The sequence below is a fragment of the Aplysia californica genome, unplaced genomic scaffold, assembly GCF_000002075.1.
Source record: "Aplysia californica isolate F4 #8 unplaced genomic scaffold, AplCal3.0 scaffold01163, whole genome shotgun sequence".
Taxonomy (NCBI): domain Eukaryota; kingdom Metazoa; phylum Mollusca; class Gastropoda; order Aplysiida; family Aplysiidae; genus Aplysia; species Aplysia californica.
In genome coordinates, this window is record NW_004798433.1 from 86,785 (window position 1) to 100,297 (window position 13,513).

The following is a 13,513-nucleotide window of genomic DNA, read 5'->3' on the forward strand; positions in this document are numbered from 1 at the left end:
TATGAAATTTTAGTTGGATATGTTAAAATTTAGTGGGGGGTTTTTTATTTTTCACTTCGTGGTAAAAATCTAGGGAGAGCTGACAACCTGGAAGAATAGACCTAAGGTTGAATGAGTTAAATCACTTGATTTTCTTAATTGAATCCGAGAAAGCCTTCGAACTCAGGATTGCCTGCATGTGTTGTATACAAATAAATGTATCTGTTCAGGTGACTGATGTATATTTCAAAGCGTTTAATGTTGTTGGTGATAACTTTCTTTTTCAGACATTCCTATAGAAGAGTTTAACTGGCCTGCCTACCTCAAGCAGACGCGAGCTGTTGCCGCCCCAAAGCACTTGTTTGTCAGCCAGCCAAACACGGTCAGTTCTTGTGGAATGTGAACACTATGGCAGCCACAATTTAAAATTATTTTTTAAAATTAATGCCCAAGGGGACTTTGTGACTCAACATTTAACCAGTCCCCTATATTTCCCTACGAGTTCTACTTCCCCAATGCCCAGTCATATACAGTCGAACCTGCCGTGACGGCCACATGTACAAACGGCCATTTCCATTTCCCCCCTTGCATTTTTTCTATATAATTTAACTTTGTAAAACGGGCACCTGTCTAACGCGGCCACCTTATTTTATTAACCCATTGTCAAATTTGCCTGCCTCGGGCAGCCAGGCATGGTCACTCATTGCCCGACGTTTTGTCAAAAATTTTGAATCGGCCCTTCACGCTGTGGGCGGGCTGTCATAATTCATTTACCTGTCATAATTGTTAGTCACTCCAATGAATGTTTACCCAAGTTTACCTATGGGTAGGCCTAACAATAAAATAAAAATTTCAACTGCTGGTGAGAGAAGCATGTTATCTGTCATAATTTCTAAGCCCCGCGCACAACTCATTCGCAAATCGTGTGTGGGGTGACCGGTCCTGTTTTGTTTACCAAATCTGTAACAAAGTAACAATGGACGTTGACATGAACTTACAACTGAATTGTCGCTCGTTCTCTGAGTGGTGGGGCCCCTTGTGTTTGTTTTACCGTGGCACTCGGCCTTCATCATCTTACATAATATTTCATTTTACCCTTACACAAAATCAGCAACAAAAAGAAAGCTTACCAAAGAAAAAAAACAACAAAACAACACAAAAAACCATTCTTACACCACCCGCTACCTTTTTCAAAAGAAAACAATAACCCTTTCGAATTATCCTTACGGCAGTCTAAAGTCTGAGATCAGCCCTGATTTCGACCTCGGAAGAAAATTATTTGCTTTCTTCATTTTGATAAATCCTGCCTAAGAAGGCAACCTGTGTTATGCGGCCACTTTTCTCCTTGGCAATGGGTGGCCGTTTTACACAGGTTTGACTGAACATTTACCTCCGTGTGCTGCACACCTGAAAACCAGTGGCACATTTTTACCATAATCTATCCAATTACCTCTGACAATAGTTCCATTTGTTGTCTTCTAAAACTTCAAACAAAAGCAGTCTAGAATTTTGTTAACCCCCAAAGAATCCTAACAAATAGCATGCGGTGTCGCCGAAATTATGATTGCACCATATTGTGTTGAAAAATGCTTGAGAACAGGCAAACCAAGTAAGTAAAGGCCATAAACCGATACATTTTCAGAAATTAGAATGTGACAGGAAGTAGAACTCAATCGTGAAATAGCAGGATAAACCAACCGAAATAGGGACTAAAATTGTGGCCTATTAAATTTGACATGACGCCGTGGAACAAAGCTTAAATCGGCCATCGACACTTGGAGGGATGTTGACACAAAATTGCAGACATAATCAGTATTTGCCTGGGCCTGAGAATTCAAGGACATAAATGTTACCTGGGCCAGAGTGGAGTGAGGGTTAATTTTAAAGAGAGAGAAATGGCAGGGTCCAAGTAAAAACAAAGGGAGAACATTGAATGTCCTTTGGAGGATATATGACGTTCCAGACTTACAAACTGGTCAAAAAGGCTTTTAAAAAAATGATCACACAAAAATTTGATGTGCAATATTTTTTTTTCGTAAGTTCTATTTTAATCTATATAGCAAAATAGAGTGCATCTCAAGAGACTCTCAATAGATGGACGATGGGAGATGTGTCTATTATTAGACGAATCGTAATGAAAGGCTTATTTGTTGTGTTTATGGTCATCAGGTGATCCCCTCCCCGTTCCGTGTGGGGATGAAGCTTGAGGCCGTAGACAAGAAGAACTGGAGTCTGGTCTGTGTGGCCACCGTGGCCGACTCATTGGGGGACAGAATCCTGGTGCACTTTGACGGCTGGGATGACATCTACGACTACTGGTGCGACATCGTCTCTCCCTCCATCCATCCAGTGGGCTGGTGCCAGCAGAATGGACAAACGCTGAGCTCTCCACCTGGTCAGTGAATGTTATAGTGGTCCAGTCTCACTTTTTTGCGTGGAAATGAGGATTTTTTTTATTTTTCAGAAAAAAGAATCTTGAAGTATTGTGCTATTATCTTGTCATAAGTTCAATTCATGTGCTTGACGTTTTACTTCTAAAACAGAAGCTCGTGAGCTTTGTTTATAAAACTGTTTATTTATTTTATTGAGGCCATGAAATGTTCAATTTCGACTTAGTCTTAATTATTGTTTTTGCAGAACTTTAAAAAAAATTATATGAATGTGGCCCTGGGGTCATAGCTGTTACTGGATAAATTATAGCTTCCGGTTGTGTTTTGGCTCTTGTACAAATACATTTTTGAATAAAAACACATGTCATTTTTTTTCTGACTGCCTGGGACTACCATGTTTGGTAAATTATTGATGCAAACTTTCCCTCCCTTTTCACTGCACAGACTATGGGGATGCAGGCAACTTCTCATGGGAGAATTACTTGGCTGACACACGCTCTACTGCTGTCCCAGCACGGGCTTTTAAAACGGTGAGTTTTCATAGAGCTGTGAATCATAAACATGTTGTAGCTTTGAGTTTCTGATTTTTTCCTCTGTAGTTTGGTATGGGTTTTGTTGTTTTTTGGGGGATTTTTAGTGGGGTTACCTTTTTGATTTTAGAAATCACCAGCCAGCAATTTCTATGTTAAATTTTTTTTATACAGACTGTTTCTTTAAGATTTTTGGGTTCTTTGCCTCCAGTTATTTATTTTATGAATGCTCCTAAATCATTATAAAAGTCATTAGTGCACCCAGAAGGCCACTAGAGTTAAGATGGTCAGGGATGAAAGTATGTGTGCTATGTTGTATTATTTACTGTTGTAATGTCGTGCGATCAGCACTCCTGTATCTGTGGCTAGGTGCTTTGCTCTAGCATGCAGGAGACCCGAGTTAGATATACGAGTGAGAAGAAATTTTTCTGGGGTATCTCGGTCTTTCTGCTGGGATGTTGTTGTGTCCCTCTCAGTCCAGGTTGACCCTGACAGGCAGGATCAGAAGAAGCCCGTCTCCTCAAAGATCTTATTTTTTCGATGTAGGGTGTAAAAATACTTACGTTACGATCAGCAGTGTTTTGGAGACACATAGGTAACATTGGGACTTAATTATGGATATGGTTGTCTTAGCTGTCCCCCAGCAAAAATTTTCTGTGGGTGGTTGGCGGGTACTGTAGTGTGGTATGCTCCTTCTTTTCTATCAAACATCTTTCATCCTTATCTCTCTTTGTGTTGCAAGTGCCATAAAACTTTTACTAAAACTAAACTAAAAAGGTTCTTTTTGAAAATGCCCACTGATGAATTTGGGGATTTTTTTTTTTTACAGCGTACGCCAATGGGTTTTGAGACGGGCATGAAGCTGGAGATCGTGGACAAGCGAAATCCTATCCTTATTCGTGTGGCAACCATCCAAGATGTGAAAGATTTCCGACTACTCATCCACTTTGACGGCTGGGACTCTCTTTACGACTACTGGCTGGAGGATGACAGCATGGATCTGCATCCGCCCCAGTGGTGCTGGAAGACATTCCACCCTCTACAGAGTCCCATTGGTGAGCTACTATGTGGCGTGTCTTAGAGTTGTCAATGCTTTTTTATTACACTTTCTGGTGCAAAAATTATTTCTGAACAGCTCACTTCTGATTAGTACAGACCTGCCACTCATCCCGATTTAATAGGGACATCCCGATTTTTGCTCCAAATCTTAAGCATCTCGATTTTTCCGATTTCGGTCAGGTATATCTCAATTTTTTGCTCCAGTCTGTTGCACCGGATTTTTCTAAATAATTTACTCTGCCTTCTTCTCTGTAGCTGGAAGCACTCATTGAACTTTTTGTCAGCAGGGTCTCGGAGCATTATTTTCCGAAATATCGATGCCAAATTTAGTAGCTGACTCACCCCAAGTTGTGTTTGATCTTTGCCCGCTCTCAGAATTCTCCAATGGTAGTCTGATAACTGCAACATACAAATAATCGATATATAATATTCGTAGTTTTGCTGTTACTTTCAAAACATGCCTTGTCCGAGGTCTAGTAACTGCGTGTTCACACCAAATTAATATTTGGACAAGCAACAGTTGTTCTAACCTTTACACAACTAATTGTGCTGTCTAGACTAACACTCGGCCATTGTCGTTGCTTTGGTCTGAACGCAAATGAGTGATAAGAAAGAGATATTTTGTTGGTACAATTGGTCGGTCGGCTGTAGCCGTTACCCTAGAAGGACTGTTGCTCGTCCGATTGTTTTTTGTGAACGCGCAGTTATTTGGGCCCGTCAGTAAAATTGTTTCGCATCACATGACATGACTTCAACATGTGAGTTCCACGTGTGTCAGTCCACGTGTGTCAGGGACCGTCCGTTGACGGGGTCAACTTAAGTTCATGCACACTGGTTGAAGTGTCTTTCGGGACTTATTGGTTGCAGGGGGTTGAGTGCTTGACATGATGCTTCTGCATTTTTTTAAAATAATGATAACACGCACACTCCTATTCATATATGCATAGATATATATATATATCCTGGAACATTTTAAAGTCTGCTTGGCGGTCACCATGGTGGTTTTTGCTGTTGATCCCGATTTTTTCCTCTTGAGATCCTGATTTTGAGATTTCATATAGTGGCAGGTCTGTTAGTAGCGGTATAGTTTACAAATACTTGTCTTGCCAAAGTAGTGCTTGATGTGGACACATCCTGTGCTGCACAAGACAACTTCTGTTAGCATTCTCTCCCTTGCAGTCTATATTTCTCTCTTGAACATAATGCCATTCTTGGATCCTTTCAGAAGTTTCCTTCGAGAGTTAATACGGCACAGTGCACAATGATGGCATCAAGAACAATTATACTCTCTGAAGTTTTGACGACTGTTTTCAAAACTCCCATCTTGCTGCCACTGCATCAAAAGCACAAAAATACCTCTTCTTACTTTGAAGTGTCTCATGTTGAAAATGAATGGCTGTTGCAACATTCGGAAATGTGATTGAACCCATGGTCAGTTGCTTTGGTTCAGATCAGGAAACAAAGGTTTTATTTTTCCATATGTATCCCTCTCTCTCTCTTGCCCTTTTTAACTCCCAGTGGAGCACAGGCCATAAACAGCATTACTCCAGCAAAGCCTGTCCTGAGCATCCTTTTCCTCCATCTTCCAGAACTGGCAGTCATGTTGTTTTTGCTGTTGTTGTTTTTGTAGCTGCTTTTTGTTTTACGGGAAAGGGCTGCTAACCCTTTGCCCAACCGGCCTTAGTCGCCTTCTGCGACATGCGCGGTGCGGATACAGTGGTACTATTCTTTGCTCCCCTGTCTCTTGGACAGGGCCCCGAGAGCCACACAGGTGACATGTATCCCATTTGGCATTTATAGGATGAACCCTGCACTCTCTCTCCCTCTCATGCTCTCACAAAAAATTATTCTTTTGATATGTTGGTGGCTCCAGTAAATGAATCAGTGAAAAGCAATAGTTACCTTCAACTGCCTTTTTGGACACATTTCCACTGTTCACACCCGCTGAGAGCTCACACAGCTTATTGCGTGCTCTAGCATTGTAGCTTTTGATGTGAGCATACAGGTGTCCGTCGAGCCACGAGCAAGCGAGCTGCTAGCTGCGCATTAGCTGCTGATGAGCTGCGGTTGTTTTTGATCCAAACACCCGAGCTGTTCTGCTCGATGGTGCTCATTGCTAGCTGGGAGGCTGGGCTCAGTTAGTTGTTTTTTATCTAGACCCAGGCTTAGAGTCATCCTCACATATTATGCATTATTAGAATCTTCTTTAAATCTATAAAACATGAGAAATTCACAAAAACTGCAGAAGCTACAATATTGATTTTGAAACTTTATGTAAAACTCTTTCTAATATGAAGTGATAGATAATGGAAATTGAGAGCTAAAAAATAATTTTTGTGCTTCAGAGGTTTCTTCTCAGTGGGCCTGCAATTATGTGCAGACCTTTAGTGAAAAATGATTTCTCTCAATATCATCTCGATCTTTTTCTCCTTTGCAACAGATAAGGACAGGCACAGCCAGAACGAATCCGCTGGTGGTTGCCCCACATTTGGATGCAAGGGCATCGGTCACATCAAAGGGGCCAAGTACACTGGCCACCACAGGTCGGTTTGGAATTTCTGTGTGTGTGTGTGTGTATGCTTGCTTGTCATGTTGTTGTTATACGTGATGTCAGTGATCTAGTGGTTAGGCTCTTGGACTAGCAACTATAATGTCGGAAGTTCGAATTATGTCCGAGTTCCAATGTTGTGTTCCTAGGAAAGGCACTTTGTTAGAATTTTCCTCACTTCCCCCTGATGGGAATGGGTACCCAGCGGAAGATCTTGTCCATTTATCAGTGTTTGAGCGCTTAGTCTGCCGCTTGTAGTGTAGGCTTCCCGGGAACCTGACAATGTTGCTGAGCCTCTAGGGTCTGATAGGGTAATAATATAATGTAAAGCACATAGATCTTGCTGTTGAGTGGGGGTATATGCTATAAAATTGCTATTTTATGTATTATTATTATTATACGAAGAGATGTGTACAAGCATGTTTTCTTGACATGTAATGCAAGTATCTTATCAAGTGCACTTTTTTTACTGGTAGTATGGGTTAAACGATAGAAATTTCACCTAAAGAATTTGTTAAAATGGAGTGGAACCTGTTCTAGTGGCACCTGTCCAAGACAGTTTCGTGTACAAACAACCACTATCCACATTCCCCCGTTTTTGTTTTTCTCCCTATATTATAATGATACTGTCCAGGACATCCACCCGTCTAAGACAACTATTTTTCTCCTTGACAATGGATGGCAGTCTTGGATAGTTTCAGTCCGACAGACATATTCAGCCGATGTTGAAGTTTTGATGCTTTGGTTTTGTTCATGATGTACATATTCACAGAATCTACCTTATTTTTGGTCATGTTTCAGTGCATTTGGATGTCCTTACTCGGAGGTGAATATGAGCAAAGAATCTGCCCTCACTGACCGTCTCGGCTCTTCTCGCTCTGAAGAAAGTGGCGGGGTTCTTATCCGGCACGATCCGTCGGGCGAGATTAAGTGAGTAGCTCAAGCTGAGGGTGTTGTGAAAAAAGTGGGTCGATAGAGAAAATTGAGAATGTTGGTTTAAAAATACATTAACAGGTTGTTTTAACACTGCCCCATGGGATGCCGATCGGCTCCCGGTGTGATATATAGCGTGTACCGCACCTGTATCCTGGTCCATGGGGATATGTGTTTCGCAGCGCGCTGCGTGTGTGGAAAGTGTTAAAAAATACTGATGCATGCTTGTAAAATGGATGCGGAGGGGTGGACAGACATGCAATTGTTTGCCTATATTTTATCCTTATCACTTGTACTGTCATTAATTGGGGTTTTGGTTACCCTAATGTGAGATAATTTCAGTGAAATATGTTCAGAAATGGGTAACTGAGTTCAGAGTTATAAACAAGTTTTTATTCTTTCCATGCCTATATTATATGGAAAGTATCAATTCATTCTATGCTACATATAGCTACTATCTTATGTTGTCGGTTAAATGTTTCTATTTGTTGCAATAGTGTGTACTTGTTGTTGTTTTTTTATTTAAAAAAAAAAGTTTTGCTGACAAAGGTCAATACAGAGAAAATGTTTTACATGAGTAAGTGAAGTCTAATATTTCTCTTAGCATTTTGTTGTTGCACATAAGGGACTTGAGACCCAAAGCAAGTCGCTGGGGAATATTACTACCTTGCTTGCGCGTTGGATGTAGCTTAAAAAACTTCTCTCCCCACCCCCTTTAGATTTTTTATTTTTTTTGCCTTTGACACATTTAGTATTACTACTCCACTTGAACCAGTTGAAATGTGTATTCACTGGTGACAATACCTTTATATTTGGGATGGTTTGTGTTTTGAGTTTGCTGGTGTTTTATTGCAGGATCTTGGTAAGATATTATAATATGCTTGTATTTGGGAAGCGCCTAAACTAATAAAAGAACTACAGTTGAAATTGTTGAAGATTCCCCCCCCCCCCCCCCCCTTTGTTATTGTTAAGGAGAGAAAAGTGGTTGTCTTTGTCAGGTGGATGTCTTGGACTGTCGCACTGTGTCATTATGATACAGAAAAAAGCAAGGGTGGGAGTGGGAAGTGGTCATTTGTACGAGTGATTGTCTTGGGACGGGTGGCCGTTAGAGCAGGTTCGATACTTGTATACTTTTCTCTTTGTATCAGACGATGTCCCACGCCTGGTTGTGATGGCCTTGGCCACGTCACAGGCAAGTTCACATCTCACCATTGCCTGTCAGGATGTCCTCTTGCTGAGAAAAACCTGGCCAAAGTGAAGCAGGAAAATGGCGTGGGGTCACGACCAGTGGGAAGGCCAGGTCGTGGGCGCAAAAGGTATGTCTTTTTCAATTGCTCAATGTTAGACTCCGCTGTACGTCATTTTTCTAAATGACGTATGGCGGAGTCTTGCACTAAACATTCCTTTCGGTTGTTGTTGTTTTGTTGGGGTTGTTTGTGGTCTGATACGTTGTTGTACAAGTCTTCATTACTCTCACCTGTTTTTGTTGAGATTGTCAAAAGGTGGTTGTGCAGGAATATTTAAAGCTTGGATTGCATTGTATTCCTTACTGTCCGAAGATCACTCACATTACTCCCATTTCCTACCTACCTCTTTCCAAGTCTGCCATCTGTCGCCTGGGAAACTTGCACTGTTTTACACTCTTCTGAAATTGAAGTTTGAACTTCAACCTCCCTCCTTTCTTTGTACAGTAGATTGGTTGGGTTTTTTTAGGGGGATTTTTCACCCACCTTGTGAAGGTTGATGGATGAAACTCTTGTATGTTCTACTCGTTGTATAGTAATAATAGTGATAGATCGTCTGCGAAAGTCTGACCATAACCAAAGCATCTGCAGAGAAGAATACTTCTTAAGCGAAATAAAAGAAATAAGATGACTTATGCTATAGCCAATGAGACCAATTCTGATAGAAAGCGCTTAACACATTTTGGGCATCCAAAAGCTTGCCAGTTGTCCACTGTGCTGTTCATGTGTTATTCCTTCCCACAGAAAACTGCTGAGCTACCCACAAGTTCTCTGTGATAAAATGGTGAAGCATGAACCTTTGGAAGGTGAGTTTAGAGTGCATGGGTCTTTGAGCAGTTTTTGAAATCTTTTAAACATGTATGTGATCTGTCAAGAACTGGATGATTTTATAGAGAGTATCACAGATGCTAGACATTGTGGTGTGGTGTAGTTGCACGGGCAGACTATTTCAATTTCTGCTTATGTACAATTTTTTGTTGATTGGGCAGTGTTTTTCAGATAGAATTGTTATAACCCTTTCCGACAAGAATCACTGTTTTATTTGTATTGCACAAAAATATGATAAAGCACTGATATCAAATACAGTAAGATTGACAAATTCTCACAATTTTAAATTCTTGAAATAGATTAAAGCAGTTTTGAAAGTGTCGAGTTTTATTTTGTTTTGTTCTTTTTCCGCCTGTGGTGTCAGCTCCGAGTGAAGAAGTGAGTGCATTCCACGCAAGTATCCACGAGTCTGTGTTCCAGTCGGGAGTGCCCGTCCCCGCCTCCCGTGAACAGCCTCTGTGCTGGGAGCAGCACGCCAAGCTCCTGCCTGGTGTGGGGACGGTCAACCGTACCTGCGTGCCTCGGTGGTCAGTGGAGGAGGTGGCCGACTTCATACAGCGGCTGACGGGGAAACAGGAACAAGCGCAGAGGTTTCGGGATGAGGTAAGCAGGGCTGCCTAAATCTACCGATTTTTCCGGTAGTGACTGATTTTGGGCCTGCTCTACCGCCATACCGATATAGGGGTCAAAACCAAATTTGCGATGGGCACCTAGAGTAAAAGACCCAAAAAAAGAACGTTTTGTAGTTACCAATCTTCCCAGTTTTTGCGAAAATCCGTACATTCCGAAAAATCCGTATTTGTCGAATCATCATATCAACTCCATTCGTTAAAGAAAAAGAGAGAGACAGTAGATCTATTAATATTAACAGCTTTCTGTGGCAAAGGATCAGTGTACTTGTATCCGTAACTTCTCGGATATTTACGGCAATTCTCGGCAATAAGTTGTTCGAAACTGCCAGATTTCGCATAATCGACCATTTTCCCTCTATGCAGTTCGGTCGGCAATATATTTTCACATGCAAGTCAGCTAAAAGCTGATAATCTTCCTCCTTTCTTTTATTCATGCTTTCTGTTGATCTTCGGGTTTTTGTTGCGGCTTGAAAATATGTGCATTTATCAAGAAATGTGATATTGAGGCAAAACTTTCGCAAATCTGGCTAGATCTAGAGAATTGGTCTGTACCGGCTTGAGGATTTTACGGTCGTGGGATAAAGCAGCAGTGCAAGAAACTGATGCTAAAATTAAATAATAACTCCGAGGTTTTGATATTCGGCAATCAGAAATTTCAATTTATGAAGGAAAATTAGAGTACAGCCTTGGTGATTGTCTTCACGGATTTGCCTAATGTCAAAACAAAATAAAAGGCTAGTTGTATTTTGGCACTATGAACCATGCCATTTTGCTATCGCAGTGACAACATGTTCTTTGTAAATTTTGAAACAGTTCAAAAGAGACTATATGACTAAATGAAAGTCGTGTCATCTAAAGGAAGCAGCTTTTTCTATGTTAGAAGTGATCCTGAAAATATCTCTAGCCAAAGTGGCTGTTTACTGATAATGTTGGTTTATTGTTTTTTTTTCTGAAGCATTTTTAACAAGACTTCTAGTGTAATAATATACTTGAACTTTTCTTTTCTCTGTCCTCAGGAAATTGATGGAGACTCATTTTTGCTCCTGCAACAAAGTGATCTGATGAACTTTCTCAATATAAAACTAGGACCAGCTGTCAAGATTTTCAACAGCATCTTAGTTTTTAAAGGAGCAAACGATCCACTTTAGTCAAATGTGCTTCCAGTTTTGTGATTGTTGTGAATTGTCTAGAGCAGAATAGAGGTGCTATTTTACTGTTGTTTTTAGTCATAGATTTAAGTTCATGAATCCATAATAATAATGGTCAAGTATACTTACAGTTTCATGTATATATTGCTTCATTAACGGACAAAAACAGAATGCAGCTGAGTACTTTTGTCTTGAAAGAATGGTCTGTTCGAAGATAAAGAGCAAAGACACTTGACTGTGGAAAGGTCTAGTGAAAGTTTTGTAGATAGCTTATATGCTCCATCTTTTTGTATTTGTTCATATAAAAATTTTGTATGACATAAATGTAGAGTTTAAATGCTTCATCATTCATGTCATCTGAAATATGAAAAGCAGGTAAATTATTTATAGAGTGCTAATTTTTTAAATAATTTTTTTGAGGGGGGGTTCAAAGCAATAGTGCAGTATAATTTGATCTCATATCCTGTAACGTTTATGAACACTTTTGACTGGATGGTCTCACAGTATGGAGCCTACAACTTTTTACTCGTAAATAGAGGTGCAACAAAGAACTTTTGTCGGTTAGTTGTGTGTCCCTCCTGCGTTTCGTACCTGCTTCTCTGTAAATTCTACATTCCATCAGGTTGTGTGACCAGTGATACATGTCACTGAGGAGTCCTTCTGTGTAGACCTTGTGCTGTTTCCGCCGTCTGCCGTCCGTTAATTTTTTAAGCTCTTTATAACTGTTGTTGTATTGGTCAGGATGTGAGCTGCTTCAACTCTTTTTAGAAAAAGTTCAAGCTTCTGAATAATTTTTTTGTGGAGTCCACTGCATAGATGCATGGATATATGTATACTTTGTAAAGATTTTAGTTTTTAGAGGGCTTCTTTTATTTAGTTATTTAGTTCTGAATTGCTAGCACAATTCCTTAATTAACAATTTACTTTCGCAGAAGGGTTGTCGCCTTTCAACTATAAGTCCAACCCTTGTACTATAGAGATGTACAAACAATAATTAAATTTTCATTTCTTTACATGGCAGTATAAGGGGTAGATGGCCTTTACTGCTCTGATAGTGAATTCATGGAGATAGTGTGTGCATCTGAACCAGTGGATATTGAAACAATATCATTTGCTTGCTAAGTTGGAGTTTTTGTATAGGATTCCTGTTTGTGGAAAATTTAAAGCTGCACCAATAGTAACTTGGTGTACATCTAGTTTCCATATGGACATTTGTGGCACAACGAGGTGGAATCAGGCGCTCGTCAGTTTTTGAGCATACAGAGTTAACTTAGTATCATCTGCAAGCTTATTCATTTTCCTTGCTTTCCATGAAAAAATAACAAACTATCTTGAAAATAAGTCAGGAGGTGTTGGTAGCAGGTATCAGAGGTTAAATTAATGAGAAAATGGCTGCCAAAGTTTGATAACATCGGTAGCTTGAGAGTCCTTGAAATAATGAAAGCTGAAAATTTACATATTATTAATCAATGTTTTTCAATAAAATTCACATTGAAATGTGTTTTATAATGGACTGAAAGATGTTGAGCCTAAATACAAAAATTCTATTAAAATTGCCCAACTGGCAGACAAATGCCATTTTCCTCAATCTCGTCATTTTGACAAGCGCCTCATTTTACCACAATGCCTCACATTTATGTATTATCATCGCCCAGTGGGAGTTGATTTATTCTCATTTTTGTCCCTCCCTCACGGGTTGGAAAAGCATGTTTTCTATTCAGGCTCTCTCACTGCTAAAAGCTCTTGTCTTTCTTTGTTTCTTTTTCATTGTCCTGGTTGGTTCACTGAGTCATTGCAAGTGAATTAAGTCTTCTTCTTTTGTCTTTGTCCAGTTCTTGCTAGTCTCCTATTTGATTGAAATGGTGTTTATTTGCCTTTTAGTCCGTTTCCTTCCTTTGTAAATGTTCATCTGAGAAGTTGATTAATTTCTACTTATTGTATATATTTGTGAGATGTGGCCATAAATTCTGAGCAAGGGACTTTCTTTCTACCATGGTAATAGTAGCAAATTGTATATCTATTGAAGTAAAATATTGTAGATAAAGGGTTTGAAAATTACACCAGTGATTAATCTAAAATTGTTTTGCACCCAGCAGAAGTGGGTAGATCACCTGTTTGTTTTTGTGGGTGGTTCTTTTTTTTTTTTTAATTGTAAAATAATACCGTCAGATGCTGACATAAATTTGTGTTGAATTTTTCGTACATGAATTGAGTTGCGGAAT

At 39.9% G+C, this 13,513-nt stretch overlaps 1 protein-coding gene across 1 annotated transcript in view; it reads left to right on the forward strand.

Moving 5' to 3' along the window:
- LOC101852895 (lethal(3)malignant brain tumor-like protein 1) overlaps window positions 1-12,731 on the forward strand; it is a 32,223-nt gene extending 19,492 nt beyond the window's left edge. The window contains exons 14-23 of the mRNA XM_005112005.3: window positions 267-361; window positions 2,149-2,374; window positions 2,814-2,899; window positions 3,729-3,954; window positions 6,399-6,501; window positions 7,308-7,436; window positions 8,588-8,755; window positions 9,428-9,489; window positions 9,876-10,114; window positions 11,160-12,731. Of these exons, the coding sequence (XP_005112062.1) occupies window positions 267-361; window positions 2,149-2,374; window positions 2,814-2,899; window positions 3,729-3,954; window positions 6,399-6,501; window positions 7,308-7,436; window positions 8,588-8,755; window positions 9,428-9,489; window positions 9,876-10,114; window positions 11,160-11,291 (1,466 nt within the window). The 3' untranslated portion in view covers window positions 11,292-12,731. The remainder of the gene's footprint in view (window positions 1-266; window positions 362-2,148; window positions 2,375-2,813; window positions 2,900-3,728; window positions 3,955-6,398; window positions 6,502-7,307; window positions 7,437-8,587; window positions 8,756-9,427; window positions 9,490-9,875; window positions 10,115-11,159) is intronic.
- Window positions 12,732-13,513: the final 782 nt, after the last annotated feature.